This window comes from Periophthalmus magnuspinnatus, chromosome 20 (assembly GCF_009829125.3).
Source record: "Periophthalmus magnuspinnatus isolate fPerMag1 chromosome 20, fPerMag1.2.pri, whole genome shotgun sequence".
Taxonomy (NCBI): Eukaryota; Metazoa; Chordata; class Actinopteri; order Gobiiformes; family Gobiidae; genus Periophthalmus; species Periophthalmus magnuspinnatus.
Window position 1 is genome coordinate 22589495 of NC_047145.1, and position 23804 is coordinate 22613298.

A 23804-nucleotide genomic window follows, 5' to 3' on the forward strand; every position below is an offset into this window, starting at 1 on the left:
GTTCGTGCTCCTGACTCCTCCTCCTCTCCTCCTCTCTCTCTCCTCTCTTCCTCTCCTCTCTCAGTTGCAGTGGGACAGTTCTCTTGTTCCTCGGTGTTTGAGCTCGTGCTCCTGACGCGCAGAGGACACGCGCTCATCTCTGGAGCTCGCGCGGATCTGTCTCTCTCTCTGTCTCTCTCCTCCTTCTCCCGCTCTTTCTCTCTCCCTCTCCCTCCCTCTCTCTCTGTCTCTCCATCTCTTCCTCTCGTGTTGTTTTCCCTTCTGGATCCTGTGATTTGTATTTTGTTTTCACTCCACACCGGAGGAGCGGGAGTTGTTTTGGCGCATGGCGGATCCCGCGCTGTTGGTTTGCGGATGATAAAGATGATGGTCCGGTTCAAACGCGCAGTGCCCCGGAGAAACAGCTGAGGATTTCACTCAAACAGGGACTGGACGCTCCTGAGGGATGGGGACAAATGCGCTCCTGCTGCTCAAACTTTTCGTGGTTGGGATTTTGGGTAAGTCTCGTGCGTAATTGTGCCATTTTTACGCATTTGTTGTGATCTTTTGTGCCTCTATGGCGCGTAATTGTGCCATTTTTACGCATTCTCTTTGCTCTTGTGTGAATTTTCTGCTGCTGGGATTATGTGACAGCGCTGTGTGTCACTTGTGCGCAGTTCTGAGCAGGTGTTTTTGGAATTTTAAGGTGTTTTTTTTTGCGTCATGGGTTTGAATTTACAGCAGCAGCACATTTGGAACAGTTCCCTTTGTGTCCATCACTGGATTAAACTCGCAGAATCCAGCTGGTTTTGTGATTTAGATTAGAAATACTCTCCATTTATTCAGTTAAATCAGTGTTTCTCAAGCTAATTTTGATTCTATTTGCATAAAACAAGGTTAGAAGGACCACACTTTGTCACATTCTGAGCTGTGAACCCGATTTAAACAAAAATGCTTTGTTTTAATGAGATGGAAATGACGTTTGGATCACGGTAAACCCTTAATATAATCTATTTTTTCTGATTTAAATTGAATTGTTTGGCTCATTTTGCAAGTTTATCACGGTGTTATGTTTAAATCTATTTATCAAACTGCTCTTTAGATGCTTGTGGTGCAGAAGTTAGAAAGTGTCTCTGCTGTTCAGGTCTTGCTATTTGAAAAAAAAATGTTGTATTTTCTTCTTAAATTGAGACAAAATGATGTGTTTTTAATCATAAGTATAATGCTCCCTACAGTGAGATTTATTCACTGCACAGTTTCAGATTTAAAACTGACTCTTGTAGCTTTAATCCATGTTCTAATGTCGTTTCCTCCTCAAAAACAGACCTGGACTTGTGTTTTGTTTCATTCACACATGTTTGAGTCACTTTATTAGATCAAAACGCTCTGTTCCACCTTGTGATGTCATCAAGTGGTAGTTTTCATGTTAACTCCTCCTTTTAACTTCAGTTCAGTTGAGATAAGAGACAACTCCAGAGGCTGAAATGATCCATATGATTCTATAAATGAAGGTGTGTGGAGTTTAAAAACACAGTGGAGCACTTCCTGTATCACCACATGATGACATCACAAGGTGGAACAGAGTGTAATGTGGGCGCTTTAAAACCCAAAACCCGAATGGTTCAGCCCAGTTTCGAAGCCTTGTCTCATATTCTGCAGATGATGTTTGGATTCAATGAAAACACAGTGGAGCACTTCCTGTTTTACCTCTTGATGACATCACAAGGTGGAACGAAGTGTTTTCAGTTTGAGAGAAGAACTCAGAAAGAAAAGGCAGACGGTTTAGTCCCAGTTTAAGTCTCAGTTTTAGTCCTGGTTTAGACCTGATTTTGTCATGGGTTATTGATCGTTTAGACCTGGTTCACTTCTTGTTTTACCACTTGATGACATCACAAGGTGGAACAGCACGTTTTCAGTTTGAGAGAAGAAACTCAGACGTGTGTGAATGAGACAAAACACAACTCCAGGTCTGTCTGTGATGAGGAAACAACATTAAAACACGTCAGAAAACGGCGTAACGTGGAAACTTTAACTATTTCAACCCGAGTAAACGTAACGACGCGGACGATTTAGCGATTTGACCGACTTCAGACGCTCCTCTCGCCGCTTTAACGCCTCCTTAACCCTCGCACTCGGCGGCTGAGCGTCTCCCGCGCTCATGGACCACTGGACATACCTGACCTATATCTGTGACCGGGCCTCGTTAGCGCGTCCAGCTCGGACCAAGTCATGTGTGAAATCGTATTACATGTGAATCGAGGAGCTGAATCGATTCTCGCTCGTCCTCAAAGGAGCCGTCCACACGCACGGCTCTGTGTGGTGTCGGCCTGACGCCTGATTGGCCTGTTTTAATTATAATGTTGTGGCTGTTCGGCGCCGTGGATTAGTGTCAGAGCGGCGTTAGCGTGTTGTGTTAGCGTGTTATGTTAGCGTGTTGTGTTAGCGTGTTGTGTTAGTATGTTGTGTTAGCGTGTTGTTAGTGTGTTGTGTTAGTGTGTTGTGTTAGCGCATTGTGTTAGCGTTTTGTGTTAGCGTTTTGTGTTAGTGTGTTGTGTTAGCGTGTTGTGTTAGCGTGTTGTGTTAGCATGTTGTGTTAGTGTGTTGTGTTATTGTGTTGTGTTAGCGTGTTGTGTTATTGTGTTGTGTTATTGTGTTGTGTTAGCGTGTTGTGTTAGCATGTTGTGTTAGCGTGTTGTGTTATTGTGTTGTGTTATTGTGTTGTGTTGGCGTGTTGTGTTAGTGTGTTGTGTTAGCGTTTTGTGTTAGCGTTTTGTGTTAGCGTGTTGTGTTAGCGTGTTTGTGCGTTCTTAAGTTCATCACAGTTGGATTTATGTTTGAAAAATCAGACACGTTTGAGTAAATATATAAACAGAAAGAGCTTCATCTGGAAACAAAGCGTGTGAGTTTGAATCCAAGGTTTTGTTCTAAGGTTTGTACTGTTCCACCTTGTGATGTCATCATGTGGTGATACAGGAAGTGCTCCACTGTGTTTTTAAACTCCACACACCTTCATTTATAGAATCATTTGGTTTGGTTTTTAATGAGGGAGATTTTGAAATATTTGTGAAAGTTGTGAAAAGGAGAACTATTATGAAACAAGTTTCCTCGTGACTTTCCCTCTCACAGAGATATTGTGCAATGAAACAATCAGATTAAAAAAAATACATTCAGATTTGTGCAGAAATGTGATTTAAGGAAGTTTACAGCATTTTAAAGGTCTGACAAAATGGACTTTAATCGTTCTGATGTTTCCTCCTCAAAAACAGACCTGGAGTTGTGTTTTGTTTCATTCTCACATGTTTGAGTCACACTTTATTATTCGTCTGTTACATCTACAAAGCTCAAAACGCTGTGTTCCACCTTGTGATGTCATCAAGTGGTAGTTTTCATGTTAACTCCTCCTTTTACCTTTAGTTCAGTCGAGATAAGAGACAACTCCAGGACTGAAATGATCCAAATGATTCTATAAATGAAGGTGTGTGGAGTTTAAAAACACAGCGGAGCACTTCCTGTATCACCACATGATGACATCACAAGGTGGAACAGAGCGTTTTCAGTTTGAGAGAAGAACTCTCTCTTGTCAAATTAATCAAATTTGTTTGATTCATTGCTCAAGCCCTGATCTTGTGTAATAGCTTTTTTATTTTTTATTTTTATTTTTTATGAACGACTGATAAAATCCCAAATCCCAAAGACGCCTCATTGCATCATGGGATACGGGTGCAGTCCTTACACTCCGGACCTTAGACATGAAGTAAACATGAAGTAAACATGAAGTAAACATGAAGTAAACATGGTATAAATGTGACATAATCATGATGTAAACGTGACTAAAACATGATGTAACCAGAACGTAACCATTTATTTATTTATTTATTTATTTATTCAATTCACAAATCAAAGAATAAAACATTAAAAGGGGAGGGTAGAATAGTGGTTAAAAACATGTGCAGTGATCTTTTAAAATTAAACAGATTGAGCTTTTAAAAACAGAGAGAGAAACAAAAGAACCGAGTTTTAAATCCTGCTGTAGATGGTTCCAGTCACTTGCTGCAGAGAACTGAAATGAGCTTTGGTACTGACAGCTGTGTGTATCTGAACTGAGATATGAGGGGGTCGTACCAGTAAAGGTCTGTAAATGAAAATGAAGCAGTGAGTTTGTCTGCGGGTGTGAAGAGATGGCCACTTGAGCAGAGAGTAAAGCCTAAAGTGGTGAGTGTTAAACGCTGCACCAGTAACAAACGAATGTTAAAGATAAAGAACATCCAGGTGTGGAGCAAAGTTTTTGATGCTGATCTATAAAGTTTGTCACCAAAGTCTAAAATAGGAAGGACTGTAGCTTTAACTAGCAGCTCTTTATCAGAGTGTGTGAAGGATGATTTGTTACGGTTTAAGAAGTCTATTCATGATTTCACTTTAGTAAACAGACTATTAATGTGCATTTCAAAATTTAGGGACGAGTCTAACCATTCACCAAGGTACTTATGATGCTTGACAAATTCTATTTCTGCACCGTCCAAGGTCACAATATTTAGACAGATATTCTGAGGCAGTTTTCTGCCAAAGATCATGCCTTTTGTTTTTTGCACAACCATGACATAAACATGACGTAAACACAATGTAAACATGAAGTAAACGTGACGTAAACAAGATGTAAACATGATGTAAATGTGACATAAAAATGACCGAAACATGACATAAATAAGATGTAAACATGACATAAACGTGACAGAAACATGACGGAAAATGTGACATAAACATGACGTAAATACAATGTAAACATGAAGTAAATGTGACATGAACATGGAGTAAACATGACATAAAAATGACCGAAACATGACGTAAACATGAGTAAAATGTGACATAAATGTGAAGTAAACATGAAGTAAACATGAAGTAAACATGAAGTAAACAAGAAGTAAACATGAAGTAAACATGAAGTAAACATGAAGTAAACAAGAAGTAAACATGAAGTAAACAAGAAGTAAACATGAAGTAAACATGAAGTAAACATGAAGTAAACATGAAGTAAACAAGAAGTAAACATGAAGTAAACAAGAAGTAAACATGAAGTAAACATGAAGTAAACATGAAGTAAACATGAAGTAAACATGAAGTAAACAAGAAGTAAACATGAAGTAAACATGAAGTACATGTTCACTGAAAACCCTGTTTTTCTCTTTGTCGTTTTGTGTCAGACTTTGTAAAAAAAAAACCTGATGCGTTGTCACTTTTTTGTCTGCTCTGGTATTTTGGCGTCTTCTTTCTTGCCAGATAAGATTTTCAAAAGTGACTTTAATTCCTGGTGTGTGTTTTACGTCTCTGAGCTCTGAGCTGAGCTCACTGCTGGAGCGGTCACTAAAGGTCAGTGAACCGTAACAACAATCGATGTTTGTCATTAGAATCCTGCACACGGGTCTGAAAGTAGCTCTGCTTTGGAAGAAAACCTCCGAGAGCTGGATTTTTCTTTTGTTTATGTGAAAATGATTCTATTGACGGCTGAGCTTGAGGCGCCGAACCTCCCTGCGCCGAGCCGCGATTCTAAACGCTCAACTGTATTTTGCTTTTCTTAAAAATTCAAAATGAGTCACTTGGAGCTGTCGAAACAAACTCGTCTTTCTGAGTTTGACCGACGCTTTTAAAAGATTATTCTCGACGGTCTTGGTTTAATTTGACAGAACAAAACAATTTGGTCCTCGCAGAAAAAACACGAGGAGAAACGTCGGACAAATCTCATATTTATATTTATGTTTTAGCCTCGTGTTGTAGCGGCCATTTTGAGGACTTTTCACCGTTCAAGAGATATAATATTGTTTTAAATTGGTGATTAATATGGAAACGAGGACTGTAGTTGACTAAAGACTTGTCCTGACGATCGATTAGTTAAACAAAAAGGGGGCGTGGCACTATTTATACAAAAAGTACAAGCTACTACTGCGTATTTATACTTTAATATGAAACTACTGCGTATTTATACTTTAATATGGATACTGGGTTCTTTTAAATGTCCTATATTATGTAAAACTGACTCTAATGCTGTTACTTCCTCAAAAACAGACCTGGAGTTGTGTTTTGTTTCATTTATTATTAGTCTGTTTCATCTCCAAAGCTCAAAACGCTCTGTTCCACCTTGTGATGTCATCAAGTGGTAGTTTTCAAGTGAACAGCGACTTTTACCTTTAGTTCGGTAGAAATGATCAACTCCAGGACTGAAATGATCCAAATGATTCTATAAATGAAGGTGTGTGGAGTTTAAAAACACAGTGGAGCACTTCCTGTATCATCACATGATGACATCACAAGGTGGAACAGAGTGTTTGAGCCTAAATCTGCAGAGTTTGTGTGTTAAATGTGTGAATGAAACAAAAAAAAACACAACTCCAGGTCTGTGTGTGACGAGGAAACACTAGAACAGATCAGACATTAGCGTAAAATTGGCGTGTTAAGGTTTTCCGGCGTCTGATTGGTTCATCTTTGGGAGGAGCAGGTGGAGCGTTTCACCCTCCAAACGTGAGTGAGGAGGAGGAGGAATAGGAGGAGGAGGAGGAGGAGTGACCTCCTGAAGCTGTTTGGACCTGTGCCACAAAACAGCCTCAGAACTATGTGCATGAAGCAGAAACAGCATTATCCATTAAAGAAGCTAACACATGCTAAGATAAGCTAACACATGCTAACATATGCTAACATAAGCTAACACATGCTAACATATGCTAACATAAGCTAACACATGCTAACATATGCTAACATAAGCTAACACATGCTAACATATGCTAACACATGCTAACACATGCAGAAATGAAGCAGTGAAACAAGGAGTCCTGCTGAAGACCCTGATGCAACATTTTAAACTGTAGAGGTCTGATTAGGTCTGATCTGGTTTAGTCCTGGTTTAGTCCTGGTTTAGTCCTGGTTTAGTCCTATCCCCTCCTCACACGGCCCCGCCCCCTCCTCACACGGCCCCGCCCCCTCCTCACACGGCCCCGCCCCCTCCTCACACGGCCCCGTTGAGCCATGAGAGGCAGGAAATTTGATTTTTTTTTTTTTTGCTCATCTCTAGAAAGTCTCTGAAAGTGAAACAGGTCGACGGCCGTTTGAGCGACGAGGCTGTGTGTGTGTGTGTGGGTGTGTGTGTAGGTCTGTGGGGGTCTGTGTGTCTATATATGTGTGTGTGTGTGTATAGGGGTCTATGTGTGTGTGTCCAGAGCTGTGAGTTCTTTCTGCAGCTGAGACGAGTCTGAGTCTCATCTGTGACACAGAGAGGAGCATCTGCTCAAACATAAACATCTCTCCTCTTCATCTCTCTCCTCCTCTGCCTCTCTCTGCTTCACTCTTCCTCTCTCCTCTTCCTCTCCTCTTCCTCTCTCCTCTTCCTCTCCTCTCTCCTCTTCCTCTCTCCTCTTCCTCTCCTCTTCCTCTCTCCTCTTCCTCTTCCTCTTCCTCTCTGAGCAGGATAAACCCTGGGTCTTGTAGGTTTTTATGAACCTTCCTCTAATGTAAAAGCCAAAGTTAAACCCGTCAACTGGACAAAAGTTGGACTGAAGACGTTTGGACGCTTCTTCAGGTCTGGTCAGATTTCTGCTGGACACTGCCTCATGTCCGTCTGAAGGAAGGACAAAAATAACACAAAAATGCTTCTTTAACTCTCGTCTCAAACCGTTTCTTTTCTGTGGCTCAGATCTGACCTTCACTCTCCTCAAACGAGTGGTCAGTGTGTGTGAGATGGAGATGGACAGCAGACTGTGTCCTGAGCGGCTCTTTCTCTTTGTCCAGTGACAGATTTAACTTTGGGTTTTACTGTTGGTCAGATCTGGATTTACAGACACAAACGTGAAATACAAACCCCCAAAAATTCCGATTCCTCTTAAACGTTCAGGCTAAAGACCAGGACTTGACCCTCGCCGTCCTCGCTCATCTGAGGCTCGAAAAACAAACTCTCTGCAGTTTATCAAAGTCGCCATATGGTCAACACACGCTTCATTTACTGACCGCTCACACCAACGCCCTCGTCCGCTCCGTTATCAAGAAGAGACCGGTGCAAACGATGAGGAGCAGACGGAGGAGGAGCAGACGGAGGAGGAGCAGATGGAGGAGGAGCAGACGGAGGAGGAGCAGACGGAGGAGGAGCAGACGGAGGAGGAGCTCGGTATCGGTCCAGTCGTGTAAAACCAACTGCAAATAATAGAAACTCAAATGTTTAAACAGAAAAACTTTTCAGAAAATCCAATTATTTCTGTGGTAAATTTAACTGAACTTATCATTTATCAAAAAGTAAATGTGAGAGTCAAGAGGAGGAGGAGGAGAGAGGAAGAAGAGGAGCAGAGAGAGAGGCAGAGGAGGAGAGAGGAAGAGAGGAGCAGAGAGAGAGGAAGAGGAGATAAAGAGGAGACAGGGGAGGAAGGAGGAGGCAGAGGGAGAGGAGAGACAGAAGCAGAAGAGGAGAGGAAGAGGAGGAGAGAGGGGGAAGCAGAGGAGGAGAGAGGAAGAGGAAAAAAGAAGAAGGAGGAAGAGGAGAGACAGAAGCAGGAGAGAAACAGGAGAGGAAGAAGAAGAAGAAGAAGAAGAAGAGAGGCAGAGAGAGGCAGAGGAGGAGGGAGGAAGAGGAGACAGGGAAGGAAGGAGGAGATAGAGGAAGAGGAGAGACAGAAGCAGAAGAGTGGAGGAAGAGGAGGAGAGATGAGGAAGAGGAGAGGAAGACAAGGGAGAGAGGGGGAAGCAGAGGAGGAGAGAGGAAGAGAAAAAAGAAGAAGGAGGAAGAGGAGAGACAGATGCAGGAGAGAAAGAGGAGAGGAAGAAGAAGAGAGAGGAAGAGAGAAGCAGCCGCCTCTCCACAGATCTGAACTCTAACTTTGACATCCCACGCTCTTGTCTCTGGGTAAAGCCACACTGCGGCGCATAAACATCTCCATGGAGACGAGCAGGTGCAGACAAACAGACGTGGCACTTTCTCCCTCCTCTTTGGTTCAACGGTGAATTAAATTACGTAACAGTCGTGATTTCGCCGCTCGCCGCTTTTACACCTGCGCCGACTCTGCGAAGAATCACCCAGAGAAGAAGAGCAGCGGCGGCGGCGGCGAGAGTCTGTCAAAGCAGAGCGTCATTAGCGTTAGCATTAGCACGCTCATTTGTTCCAGTGTTTGCTCCTCACACCTGGAGCCTCAGAGACAAACACTGAGGCGTGAAGCGGCGGCGCGGCGGGTGACGAGCCGTTTAAACGTGTGCGTTCTATTTAAACGTGCGTGTTCTATTAACACCAGGTACATCAGGGGGACGGCGGCTCTGACCTTTGACCTCTGTGGAGTGAGGATAATTAGATTAGTTTGGGCTGGATGAATGTTTTTGCTCAGCGAATCTGTTGAAGATCGTTTTTTATGGAGCTTTTTATTTATTTCTCAACACAGAAATAAAATAAAACTGATTTGTGTTTACGGAAAATTAAACATGTTTTTATCTGATTAAAGCTGCGGTTTATGAGCCGCCACTTTGACACTTTCACTTGTACAATTTTTACTGACTAACAGACAAAACCCACATTAACCTGCTCTACATGATACGGGGGTTCATTTTTTGAGTTATTTTTAGTTTATTTATTTATTTTATTTTATTATTATTTTTTGGTTATTTTGAGTTTTTGTTATTTTTTTTTGTTATTTTGATTTTTTGTTAGTTTTTTTGTTATTTTGAGTTTTTTTGTTATTTTTATTATATGTTTTTGTTATTTTGAGGGTTTTTTTAAAAATGTATTTTCTTTTTTTATTTATTTAATAATAATAATAATAATAATAATTTTGTTATTTAAAGAGCCTCATGTCTCTACTTTGAGACGCAATTGAATTTGAATTTACATGAAGCACAGTTGTTTGCAGAATTACGGTAACGGAAAGTTCACAACCGCGAGTCTAACGGCGGCGAGAGCATCCGACGCTACGGAGTTAACCCAGCGATGCGATGAAAGGGGCGTTACCTTCAACAGCCTCTCTCCTGATTGGCTCTTCGGTTGCTATGATACTTGTTAGCCTTGACGTTGTGTTATATTATCGTTTGCTGTGAATAAAACCTCATTCTAACGTTGCGGCGTCTCAGTTCTGCTCCGTTTTAATCCCGTCTTCCCTCGAGCGCCTCCTGAACGGCACAGACCGACTCCCGGCTTAAAGTCCGACTCTTTCTCTTTCTGTCTGTGAAGCTCAGTGATGTTCTGCTTTTAATCTGTGGAGTTTCACACTTGTTATTCATGAGGCGAAGGTTTGAGTCTCTGCAGACCCAAACTCTCTTTTCACCGCACTCCAAGGTTTTTTTTTTTCTTATTCAGTAGAAAACAGTTCAAGACCAGAATTTCAAACTCTGAGCGTGTTTGTAAAATCATTATTTCAGTTTTATCTCTGGGTTTGGGCCTTTGTGTCTCACACATAAAGTTTCCCCAAAAACAAACTAATAACAGGTTTTAGTTTGTGTTTTTTCTGTTACGTCGAAGCAGAAAAATGGGCAGAATTCATTTTTACAAAACTTGCAAAACTGAAAGTGTTTGATGCAGAAGCTAAAGGCTAAAGCTCTGGCTCCAATTCACTTTCTATTGAAAAACTGTGTCCTCTCTCTGTACCTGCATTTTTGTGAGTGATTTTGAATTTATTTTTTAAGTTAATTTATTTATTTATTTTCATTTTGAGTTATTTTAAGTTTTGTTTTGTTTGTTACTTTGAGGGTTTTTTTTATTTTTTTTTATTTTTTTTAGTTTATTGTCTATTTTCTTGTTATTTTCATTTTTTTCTTGTTTTTTTTTTGTTATTTTGAGTTTTTTAAAGTTTATTTTCATCTTTTTAGTTGTGAGTTTTTTTCATTTAGTTATTTTGAGTTGGGTTTGTTTTTAGTTGTGTTTTTTTTGTTGTTATTTTAAGTATTTTTTTTAAGTTATTTTGAGTTGTTTTTTGTTGTTTTTTTAGTTGTTTTTTTGTTATTTTAATTTTTTTTTAAATTATTATTATTATTTTTATCTGTCTCCTCTCTCTGTCTCTGCTGCTTCAGACTCATTTTGGTCTTAAATGTTCAGATTAACCCTCTACATGATCCTGGGGTTCATTTTTTTGAGTGATTTTGAATTTATTTTTTAAGTTTATTTATTTATTTATTTATTTATTTTCATTTTGAGTTATTTTAAGTTTTGTTTGTTACTTTGAGTTTTTTTTTTGTTTATTGTCTTTTTTTGTTATTTTCATTTTTTTCTTGTTTTTTTTTAGTTATTTTGAGTTTTTTTAAATTTATTTTCATCTTTTTAGTTGTTGTGAGTATTTTTTTTTCTTTTAGTTATTTTGAGTATTTTTTTTTTTGTTTTGTTTTTTAGTTAGGTTTTTTTGTTGTTATTTTAAGGTTTTTTTTTTGTTTTGTTTTTTGTGTCTCCTCTCTCTGTCTCTGCTGCTTCAGACTCATTCTGGTCTTAAATGTTCATATTAACCCTCTACATGATCCTGGGGTTTTTATTTCACTATTGTGTCTGTAAATAAACATAAACACAAACTTTAGCTGAACAGTCTGTGATTCACACTTGTTGCTTTTTGGCTCTAAATTGAACCTGTTTCTCTTATTTTGGCCTTGGGTTCGTGCTGCTCTAGTTTTTGTTTAGTTCTGGTCTAGTCCAGGTTTTATTTTCCAGTTTATTCTTGGTTTAGCTCCATTTTGATGTGGTGAATGTACCAGTATGAAGCTTTATCCGTTAGCGTCGTAGCGTAAATGTCGACGCTACGAGGCTAACGGTGTCGTTTCCTCGTCACACACAGACCTGGAGTCGGGTTTAGTTTCATTCTCACATGTTTAACAAACAAACCTGCAGATTTAGGCGGAGTTCTTCTCTCAAACTGAAAACACTCTGTTCCACCTTGTGATGTCATCATGTGGTGATACAGGAAGTGCTCCACTGTGTTTTTAAACTCCACACACCTTCATTTATAGAATCATCTGGATCATTTCAGTCCTGGAATTGTCAGTCTCCCCTCCTTCTCTCTCTCTTATCTCTCTCATTTCTGTCTCTCCTCTCTCTCTCCTCTCTTCCCCCCTCCTCTTGCTCCTTTCTCTGTCTTCCCCCTCTCTCTCCCCTCTCTCTCTTTCTCTCTCTCCCCTCCTCTCTCTCCTTCCTCTCTTATCTCTCCTTTCTGTCTCTTCTCTCTCTCTCCTCTCTTATTTATCTCCTCTCTCTCCCCTCTCCTCTCTTACTCTCTCTCCCTTCCTCTTTATCTCTTCCTCTTATCTGTGTTCTTTCTGTCTCTTCTCTCTCCCCTCTTTCTCTCTCTACCCTCCTCTCTCTCCTTTCTCTCTTATCTCTCCTTTCTGTCTCTTCTCTCTCTCCCCTCTTTTATTTATCTCCTCTCTTTCCCTCTCCTCTTGCTGCTTTCTCTCTCCCCTCTCCTCCCTCTCCTCTCTTCCTCTCTCTCTCCCTTCCTCTTTATCTCTTCCTCTTATCTCTCTTCTTTGTGTCTCTTCTCTCTCCTCTCTTTCTCTCTCCTCCCCTCCTCTTTCTCTTCTCTCTCTCTCTCTCTCTCTCTCTCTCTCTCTCCATGTGGTGATACAGGAAGTGCTCCACTGTGTTTTTAAACTCCACACACCTTCATTTATAGAATCATTTCATCATTTCATCTCTGGAAATGCTGCTCATCTCGACTGAACTAAAGACAAATTGTCCCTATTAACGTGAAAACTCCCACTCGATGACATCACGAGGTGGAACAGAGCGTTCTTTAAAGTCGAGGCCGTCGATGTCGTACCTTTTCTCAAACCGTCCGTCCTGTAATTTGCTCTGATCGTTCCATTAAAGTCCAAAGTGCTGTTCCCATCCTGTTGTGTTCACGCTCCTCCTCCTCCTCCTCCTCCTCCTCCTCCGCTCCTCTGTCGTTTATCACTCCGTCCGTCCATCCATCACTCGTCTGATCAGGTTTTCTGCTCCTGCGCTCGTCCTTCCTCCTCACAGCCCTGCCTCCTCCTCCTCCTCCTCTCTCTCTTCCTCTTTCTCCTCTGACAGATGCGGCACTTTTACAACGAGCTGAGAATCACTGTAGGAATAAATAAATCAACAAATCAATATAAAAATAAATCAATCAAAAACAATCAATCATAAACTGATACAACGATTTATTTAGACTGCGTAAAGAAGACGACAAAAGGAATGTGACGTCAGCCATCGAGGAGCAGATTCTGACCACGAGTATCATAGCAACCGAAGAGCCAATCAGGAGCGAGGCTGTTGAAGGTAACGCCCCTTCCCGCTCGCACTGGTTTAGCAGGTTGCGAGCGCTTAGCAACGCTGTCAATCAAACCTGTTGCTAACGCTAACAGGAGCGACCTCGGGGAAAGAAGGACCTGATTTGTCTGTTATTAATGTTCAGATCTTGATTTACAGACACAATAGTGAAATAAAAACCCCAGGATCATGTAGAGGGTTAATACGAACATTTAAGACCAGAATGAGTCTGAAGCAGCAGAGACAGAGAGAGAGGAAGTGCGTCCATGATCACTTCCTGTTTGGAACGCAGCGGTTAGCAGGTTAGCTACGTGCATTGTCTTTCACTATGTCGCGGTTCACCTTTGGCGGTCTCGCTGTTTTCGTGGATATTTTTGGTCCAGATTTTGCTTTTTTACATCATCTGAACGTGCATCGTGTCCTGCGTCCTGATTGGCCGTTGGACTGTAGACCATTGTGTCGTGCGTCCTGATTGGCTGTTGGACTGTAGACCATTGTGTCGTGCGTCCTGATTGGCTGTTGGACTGTAGACCATTGTGTCGTGCGTCCTGATTGGCTGTTGGACTGTAGACCATTGTGTCGTGCGTCCTGATTGGCTGTTGGACTGTAGACCATTGTCCATCAGTCTCCTCCGTGCCGTGTCTCCTGTCCAGTACAGAATGTGTTCAGACAAATTTACATAAACGTTGGATCTCAGTGTGACTCTGAAGTGCTGTACGTTTGCAATTTGTTTTCTCCCCGACAAAACCCACAATGTCGATGAAACGTTCTGCACCGACAAAGACGCCTACGAAGGTTTGAACTTTGAGAGAGTTTAAACGAGAGAGAAATGTGAGAAAATGTTAACGCCTGTGTGAGAAAAGTGTATAAAGTGTGTGGTGAGGGGTTTTACAGACAAAAACAGAGAGAATAATGTAAAAAATAAAGACGATACTTCACGGATTTCGTTTATTACGGGTTATTTTTAGAACGTGACCCTCAGATAAACCAGGGACCAGGTTGTTTTTTCTCTAGTTGTTTGTTCTCTCGTTTTTTCTCTTGTTTTTTCGCCCATTGACTCAATGTTGACGCTCACATGCTAGAAATGAACAAGAACAGCAGAAATAAACACCTGCACAATTATTAAAAGAAAAATGATATTTATCTATCCATCCACCAGAGAGAGAGAGAGGGGGGGGGAGAAAGAAAGAGAGAGAGAGAGAAAGAAAGAGAGAGAGAGAAAGAAAGAGAGAGAGAAAGAAAGAAAGAGAGGGAGAGGGGGGATGGAGAGAGAGAGAAAGAGAGGGGGAGGGAGAGAAAGAGAGAGAGGGGGGATGGAGAGAGAGAAAGAGAGAGAGAAAGAAAGAGAGAGAGAGAAAGAAAGAAAGAGAGGGAGAGGGGGGATGGAGAGAGAGAGAAAGAGAGGGGGAGGGAGAGAAAGAGAGAGAGAAAGAAAGAGAGGGAGAAAGAAAGAAAGAGAGGGAGAGAAAGAGAGAGAGGGGGGATGGAGAGAGAGAAAGAGAGAGAAAGAGAGAGAGAGATAAAGAAAGAGAGGGAGAGAAAGAGAGAGAGAAAGTGTGCAAAAGAGAGAGAGAAATAGAAAGAGTGAGAAACAGAGCGTGAGAAAGAGAGAAAGCGAGAGTGAGATAAAGAAAGGAAGAGAAAGATAGAAAGAAGAAAAAAATCTATCTATCCATCAGTCTCACTGGAGGAACTGGAGGAAGTGTCTGGGGAGGGGGAGGTGTCGTCGTTCAGTTTTTCTTTTCGTCTGAAGCTTCGACTTGTTCGTTCTTTTACATCGTCAGTGTTTCATTAATGAATCTGCAGAAGTTTAACACGGAAAAAATCCCTGAAAAAGGAAACGAGCTGAAGTTTGTGGAGAAACTCGGAAAATCAGAGTTTGTCCTGAGTCTAACAGGAGGCACTGCTCTGTCTGGAATCCTCATGTCCAACTGCAGCAAAAACAAAAACTGTTAATGAAAAACATGATTCACCACATCCTCCCTCCTCCTCCTCTGCTCCTCTCCTCCTCTCCTCCTCCTCACGTGCTCCTCTTCCTGCTCCTCTCCTGCCCCTCTCATTCTCCTCCTCCTTCTTAACCTCCTCCTCTTCTCCTCCTCTCCTGTTCTTCTCTTCCTCCACCTCTCTTGCTCCTCTTCTGTTCCTCTCCTCCTTCTCTTTTCTTCCTCTCCTGCTTATCTCTTCCTCCTCCTCTCCTGCTCCTCTCCTCCTTCTCTTTTCCTCCTCCTCTCCTCCTTCTCTTTTCCTCCTCTCCTGCTCTTCTTCCTTATCCTCTTCTTCCTCTTTTCTCCTCCTCGTCCTCTCCTCCTCTTCTTCTCACTCCTCTCCTCCTCCTCTTTTTCTCTTCTCCTGCTCCTCTCTTCATCCTCTCCTCTGCCTCCCCTCCTCCTCCTCTTTTTATTTAATCACATTCATACCCGCTGCTCCCTCTGGTCCTCCTGTCACTCATCTGTGGCCGCTCTGTTTTGAAGCCTGTGCACAGCTCCACCTGCTCCTCCCCTCCTCCTCCTCCTCCTCCTCCTCCTCCTCCTCCTCCTCCTCCTCCTCCTCCTCCTCCTCCTCCTCCTCCTCCTCCTCCTCCTCCTCCTCTTCACTTCCCTCTGGTCCTCCTGTCACTCATCACCCTCCTGTCTTTGTACACAGCTCCATCTGCTCCTCTCCTCCTCTTCACCTCCCTCTGGTCCTTATGTCACTCGTCTGTGTCCTGGAGCCTGTGCACAGCTCCTCCTCTCCTCCTCTCCCCCTCCTCTCCTCCTTCTCTCCTCCTTCTCTCCTCCTCCTCTCCTCCTCCTCTCCCCCTCCTCTCCCCCTCCTCTCCTCCTCCTCTCCTCCTTCTCTCCTCCTTCTCTCCTCCTCCTGATGTGGAGACGCCTCAGGTCCTCCTCCTCTTTTCCTCTCCTCCTCCTCTCCTCTCCTCCTCCTCCTCTCCTCCTCCTGATGTTGAGACGCCTCAGGTCCTCCTCTCCTCCTCCTCTCCTCCTTCTCCTCTCCTTCTCCTCTCCTCCTCCTGATGTGGAGATGCCTAGGTCCTCCTCTCCTCCAACTCTTTTGCTCTCCTCCTCTCCTCCTCCTCTCCTCCTTCTCTCCTCCTCCTCTCCTCTCCTCCTCCTCTCCTCCTTCTCTCCTCCTCCTCTCCTCTCCTCCTCCTCTCCTCCTTCTCTCCTCCTCCTCCTCTCCTCCTCCTGATGTGGAGACGCCTCAGGTCCTCCTCTCCTCCTCCTCTCCTCCTCTCCTCCTCCTCAGGTCCAGATTCACTTTGTTCAAAACGTTAAATTCTTCCTCAAACTCAAATAAATAAAAACAGTATAAATATATGAAAACACAAAAACACTGTTTCACACGTTTATAACTTCTGTTTATAAGAGTTTTATTTGACCTAAAGTCTCTGTGTTTTAATCCTCAAACATCTGCAAAGATCAAAACGCTCTGTTCCACCTTGTGATGTCATCGAGTGGTAGATTCCAAGTAAACTCCTCCTTTTACCTTCAGTTCAGTCGAGATAAGAGACAACTCCAGGACTGAAATGATCCAAATGATTCAAGTGAAGGTGGAGTTTAAAAACACAGTGGAGCACTTCCTGTATCACCACACGATGACATCACAAGGTGGAACAGAGTGTTTTCAGTTTGACCTCTGGGTTTAAGATGGTACTGAACTGTGTGTAGTAAATATCATGGGGTTTATATAATCATCTTCTTCTTCTTCATCTTCTTCTTCTTCTTCTTCTTCTTCTTCTTCTTCTTCTTCTTCTTCTTCTTCTGATTAAATATTTAAAGGTACAGTGTGTAACTTTCTGGAGATGTTGATGAATTCATTGCAATGTAAAGTTAAAACCACACTGCGGAACATTCTCCACATGGAACAGAAAAAAACAGATAGATTTATGTCACACTGTGGAAGGTTCCCATGGAAACAAGCAAAATGAGAGTCAGGTTTGTGGAGATGCGAGCCTGAGAAGAGTGAAAATGCTTTTTTTTTTTTTTGTGCAGTAAAAAGAAAAAAGAAAAAGAACAAAAAGCAAAACCATACCTTTATTTTAATTTATTTATTATTACTTATTTTTATTCTTTTAAAAAAGTTACATAATGTGGTTTTAAATTAACGTTTTAAATTTAACTTCCTAAAAAAAATCTAAATGATCCAGTTTGAATCGACATAATTCACAGATAAATAGGATCAGAGTCGGGTTTGTGGAGATGCGAGCCTTTTCTTAAGGTCACACTCACACAGTCGTTAGTTCCTCGTTTTATTTTCACAGTTTTATTCTTCTGTGTCGTTTAATCGACCGTCGGCCTCGTGTTTAACTGTAAATCTGTAAAACAAAAGCAGCGTTCATATTTACGAGCCTGACCTTGAACGCGACTCAGGATTTAAATAGAAACGCCGCTTTTCACTTCCGTCTTTGTGTCTTTGTCTGTGACGTCGGCTCCACTGACTCTGGCTCCGGGGCATCTGGGCTATAGGTCCACACTAATGCATCAGCCTCGGACTATTTTTATTTTTAACCTACACAATAATACGGTAACCACGGAAACGGTTCTTATGTAATTTATGGGTCAATTTTACACAATATTTTCTGTTCGAATGTCGTTTCCTCGTCACAAACAGACCAGACATGCATTTTTACTCTTCTCAGGCTCGCATCTCCACAAACCTGACTCTGATCCTGTTTATCTGTGAATTATGTCGATTCAAACTGGATCATTTAGATTTTTTTTAGGAAGTTAAATTTAAAACGTTAATTTAAAGCCACATTATGTAACGTTTTTAATAGAATAAAATTAAATAAAAATAAATAATAATGAATAAATTAAAATAAAGGTATGGTTTTGTTTTTTGTTCTTTTTCTTTTTACTGCACAAAAAAAAAAAAAAAAAAAAAAAACAAACCTGCATTTTTACTCTTCTCAGGCTCGCACCTCCACAAACCTGACTCTCATTTTGCTTGTTTCCATGGGAATCTTCCACAGTGTGACATAAATCTATCTGTTTTTTTTCTGTTCCATGTGGAGAATGTTCCGCAGTGTGGGTTTAACTTTACATTGCAATGAATTCATCAACATCTCCAGAAAGTTACACACTGTACCTTTAAATATTTAATCAGAAGAAGAAGAAGAAGAAGAAGAAGAAGAAGAAGAAGAAGAAGAAGAAGAAGAAGAAGAAGAAGATTATATAAACCCCATGATATTTACTACACACAGTTCAGTACCATCTTAAACCCAGAGGTCAAACTGAAAACGCTCTGTTCCACCTTGTGATGTCATCATGTGGTGATACAGGAAGTGCTCCACTGTGTTTTTAAACTCCACACACCTTCATTTATAGAATCATCTGGATCATTTCTGTCTCTGGAGTTGTCTCTTATCTCAACTGAACTAAAGGTAAAAGGAGGAGTTAACGTGAAAACTTCCACTTGATGACATCACAAGGTGGAACGTCGTGTTTTGAGTTTTGGAGACGTGACAGACTAATAATAAAAAGTGACTCAAACATGTGTGAATGAAACAAACGGATGATTTAACAGCATTAAAACATGGCCAAAACCTCATAAAAATCAGTTTTGTGTCATTTAGGACGTTCAAAATGCTAATCCAGACGTGACCTTCATTTTTATTTTATTTTTTCTTTCATCCTCAGTGAAGGCTGGCTTTTTAAAGGGTCGTTCAGGTCGTTTAAAATGTCCTCACACGATTTTAACCGAGGCAGAGCTGCATTCAGGAGCAGTTCACCTTCAGACTTGTGTTTCTGAGGGAGGACAGACAGAAAAAAGTATTAAAATCACCGTTACATATAAATCTATAATCTCTTCTGTCGGAAAAAGCATTTGACGTCATCCGATTTGCTACAACGAACTGTTTATGAAGAATCTGAGCGTCACTTGTGCCAATTTTTGTTACTTCAGCCTCTTTATATCTTCAGAATCTGTCAAACTGATTGTGTTGAACTTAAATATATGTTTTATTTGAGCGTAGAGCGTTAAGGAGCCGATCTAAAGACGTAAACGTGCCCAACGAGTCCATAAACCGGGACGAGGGGCCTTTTCCCTGTCACACGCCTGCGATACTGCCCTGGAGAAGCCGCAGATGGCGCTGTCGTATGGCCTCCAGTGTTTGAAAAACTATGCCAAAACATGTTTAAATCAGCTGCACTGACATGTAGTAACATCACGTGACCACGGTGAGGCGCCAGTGAGCAGAACAAACTGTCAGGGATGAAACAAACTAAAGCTTTTTCTGTTATTCGATGGCTGAACTTACAGCTTTTATTACTGTATTTTCAGGAGTATAAGTTGCTCTGGAGTTTAAAAAATAAGTTAAAAATAAGTTTATAAAAAAAAAAAAAAAAAAAAAAATCTAAACCAAATAATAACTAAAAATAATAATAATAATAAAAATAACAAAAAAGAAAATAAACTAAAAAAAAAACAAAAACAAAAACTGAAAATAACCCAAGAAAATTATAATAGAAATGAAAATATAAAAAACACAAAAAATACAAAAAAAAAAAAAAATCAAAATCAAAATAACACAAAATAAATAAATAAATAAATGAATAAATAAATAAACTCAAAATAACAAAAAAAAAAAAGAAAAAAAAAAGAACCCCAGGATCATGTAGAGGGTTAATACGAACATTTAAGACCAAAATGACGAGTCCATTTATATACATGTGTGTGAGTGGGGATAATAAAGTTTATCTTATCTGGAACAAAATATTCAAAAAGAAATTGTTGGATGAGAACCATGTAGAAACAACTTCCAATGAGAGACAGTTTTATCTTTCGTTATAGCTCGATGCAACACGATTTGGAGGGAACAGTTTGTGCCTCTCGCAGCTCAACACGGCTAAGCATTTGGGACAGAGACGGCGGCAGAAGGTGGATCTCAGAGTTTATTATGAAATAGTTTCTTCAGTCGAGTTTCAAAATGGAGCACGGGAAAAAAAAACAAAAAAAACAACTTTTACTTTACATTGGAAAACTGTGGCTCCTCAACACAATTTGTTTTGTTACTGACAGAAAACTAAACCATCAAGACATTTTTCCTTCGGTTGTGATGCAAAAAACCCGCTCGTTTACTGTTACCGGGGGCAACAGTCACTCTCAGACACTCTCCAGAGCCCAGTGCTTCAGGTCACCTCCCGTCAATCAAAACGACGGCGAGAAAGGATAAAAAACAGCGACGCGTCAGAAGAGTCACAGAGCGGCTCCTCCTGGTGTCCAGTGTCGACCTGGATCTTTGTTTGGCTAAAATGTCCAACTTTCTGGATGTTAATTTGTACAAAAATGGAAACTCACCGCACACTTTATCAAACTCGCAGCCCCTGGAGCCAATTGCGGCCCGCGAGACGATATTTTGCGGCCCGCAGGACAATATGAAAGTTTAATGTTAGTGTGGAATTGCCGTGTTGCGTGTGGAAGGTTCCGCCAAATCGATCTATATCCACAAAATCCACAAGAACTTGCATATTTCCTCATGTATGTTGAAAACAGCGACGTTTGAGGAGATTTTAACAAAGCTTTTTCTGATTTATGCACTTTTCTCACACGGGCGGTAACATTTTCACATTTCTCTCTTGTTTTAACTCTCTCGACACTCTCTCTAACGCCAACAAGAGCGACCTCAGGGAAACGAGGCGCCTGATTTGTCTGTTATTAATGTTCATGTCTTGATTTACAGACACAATAGTGAAGTGATGGACTCTACAGTCGAGTGATGTGTCTCTGCTGTTGGGGCAGTTTTCACTTGCCCTCTGCCCCGGGGTGAGAGTGTTCAGGCCTGGAGTCTGACACTTACACTTTTATCAGATACAGACGACTCCACTGAGGTTATCTGGGTCTGGGGCTGTGGGTCTGGAGCTGTGGGTCTGGAGCTGTGGGTCTGGAGCTGTGGGTCTGGAGTTGACACTTTACTTTGTCTGATTTTTACGACAAGTGAAATACTTTCATAACTGAGGAAAGTGTGTTGTTTACTACTATTTATACTACGACTACTGCTATTACTACTACTACAACTACTTCACCACCACTACTACTACTACTACTACAACTACCGACTACTACTACTACTACTGCTACTATGTTATAACAGTTACTGCAATTATTACTACTTCTGCTGCAACTACTGCTTCAATGTTACTACTAGTACTACTACTGCTAGTACAACTGCTACCACTACTATTACTACTATTAATACTACTACAATTACTACTGCTACTGTTATTTATTCTACTGCTAGTACTACTACTACTATTACTACACTACTACTGCTGCTTTTACATATACTACTACTACTACTACTACGACTGATACTACTACTACTATTACTATGATGTTACTATTACTACTCCTCTTACTCTTTCCACTGCTGTTTCTGTTTGATCACGTGACCTCAGTTCGATCACGTGACCTCAGTTTGATCACGTGACCTCAGTTTGATCACGTGACCTCAGTTTGATCACGTGACCTCAGTTTGATCACGTGACCTCAGTTTGATCACGTGACCTCAGCTCTCGTTCAAACAGTGACATTTTTATGCAGCTCATTTTCTGTTTTTGTCTTTTTAAAGTTGTGTTCTTGGTCATAAACAGATGAACCCGTGTGTGTACTCTCAGTAGTAGTCGTAGTACTTGTAGTACTTCCATCCTCTGAGCGTCCAGAGGAATGTGACAAACACTTAAGTGAACAATGTGCAGTAAATCACGTCTCACCTTTGGCCGAGGCTCAGAGTCTGAGACGCCATCGATTTAAACTCAACAGAGAGAATTTAGCTCCTGGCGACAAAAAGAGTCTGAAATTATTTATGTTTAGACTTTATGAGAAAAACCTCGGAGACTTTTTCAATTTTTAAATCTCTGCTTCATTTTTCTGTTAAAAAGCTAAAGGCGAACTAGCAAAACAAAAACATGACGAACGCCAACGATGAGCCAAAGGGTTTGAGAGAGATACAGAAAAAAGTTAAATTTATATAACCCTGTAAAGAGTCTGAAATGATTTATACTTCAATCTTAAATCTCTTAAATCTCTGCTTCACATTTCTGTCGCTAAAGTCGTGCAAACGAAAAACATCATGGAGGTGAGCGCGAGTTTGTAAGAGCTACAGGAACAAGTCAACTTTAAATCACCAGCCGAGCAGATCCACTGACCCACAGGGCGGTCGTGTGATTCCAGCTCCCACAGACGAATGCTGCTGATGTGTCCTTGGGCAAGACACTTACACTAACTTCTTAATGTAAAGCGTTTTGAGCCTTGAAGGTGGAAAAGCGCTGTGTAAAAATGCGACTTTTACTGTTTACCAAAAACTTATTTCCTCGTTTTACAGTTTGAAAATCATTTAAATCAGCTTTAATCAGATGAATCACCTTTTTATACAAAATTTAAACACATTCTTTTTAATAAATCAGCGCATTAGTCAGACGCCTTTGTGCAGCCGCCAATCATCACCACCACCACCACCAGCAGCAGCAGCGCTATGTACCCGCTCTGACGTACTGAAAAACTCCACAGTACGGCATTAACTTTTCCTGCAGCATGTACTTCATTATACTTGTTTATGTGGCTCAGGCTCATTTCTCCACAGATCTGACCTGCAACTTGGCCCGATGATTCTTGACTACACCTGCTCGACTTTGCGAAAATAGATGACACGTTTAAAGCCATAACGCGGAACATCCCCATGGATATTCAAAGCAAAATATTGTACATTTTGACATGAACGGTGTTTTTTTTGGTGATAATTTTGCGTTTTATCGTTGCTTTTCAGTAAAAATAAGACAAATTCAAACATAATACTCATTTATAATCCAAAACTTGACATAATAATTCTCGTGTTCCTCGTTGGTTTTGTCTCTGGAGCGTCGTCGGACACATGCGCTCTGTCCGGTCTCGTTTCGTCAGCTGATGCCTGCGTCCTGTTTGAATCCTTGGGCTAAAAAAAAAAGCCGCCCACGCCGCTGTTCCTCTTTTCTCGGGGCGTGTGTTTGTGTCAAGCCAAATGATCCAAACAAGCACTTCCTTCGGCGGGACACACTTCCATTGATCTGTCCCCCCTGTCCTCCGTCCCCCCCCCCCCTGTCCCCTCCGTCCCCCCTCCCGTCCCCCCCGTTCACAGGAGGCGGCCTCGTCTTCAAAGAGCGTTCAGTTTTCTTAAAAATCCGACCAACGAAACAAAACGCACAGTTCTTCACGCCACGGCTCACCTCACGCGTCCTGCATGTGATTTACAAACCAGTGTGAAGAAAAAAAAGCAAAAAAAAAGGCTTGTTGTGCTTGTGTCTCTATGGTTCTCATCTCTGTTGATCGTTTTGTTATAATTTACACATTTTAAATCACAATATTCACCTAAAATCACTTCATAAAAGAAACACTCCAGCTGATTTCAAGTTCAAAAACTGTGGTGTCCAGTGGAGCGGACGTCGCCGTAAATGTCGTCACAATAAAGAGTCGTGTAGCTGTGGCGCCCCCTATGGACAGAGGCACGTCACACTAGAATCCTACGAGTATCAACGATTAAGAAAATAAAACTGGAGAAGGAAGTGAGGACGTCACAGAGGGCGTGGCACAGTGGGCGTGTCACAGTGGGCGTGTCACAGGTGGAGGTTAAACGGGG

At 41.3% G+C, this 23804-nt stretch overlaps 1 protein-coding gene across 2 annotated transcripts in view; it reads left to right on the forward strand.

Moving 5' to 3' along the window:
• LOC117388238 (receptor activity-modifying protein 3-like) overlaps positions 1 to 23804 on the forward strand; it is a 59257-nt gene continuing 35453 nt past the window's right edge. The window contains exon 1 of one of the 2 annotated variants that reach the window (XM_033985742.2): positions 1 to 497. In XM_033985742.2, coding sequence (XP_033841633.2) covers positions 446 to 497 — 52 coding nt within the window. In that variant the 5' untranslated portion in view covers positions 1 to 445. The remainder of the gene's footprint in view (positions 498 to 23804) is intronic. The other variant, XM_055230232.1, reaches the window with a different exon arrangement.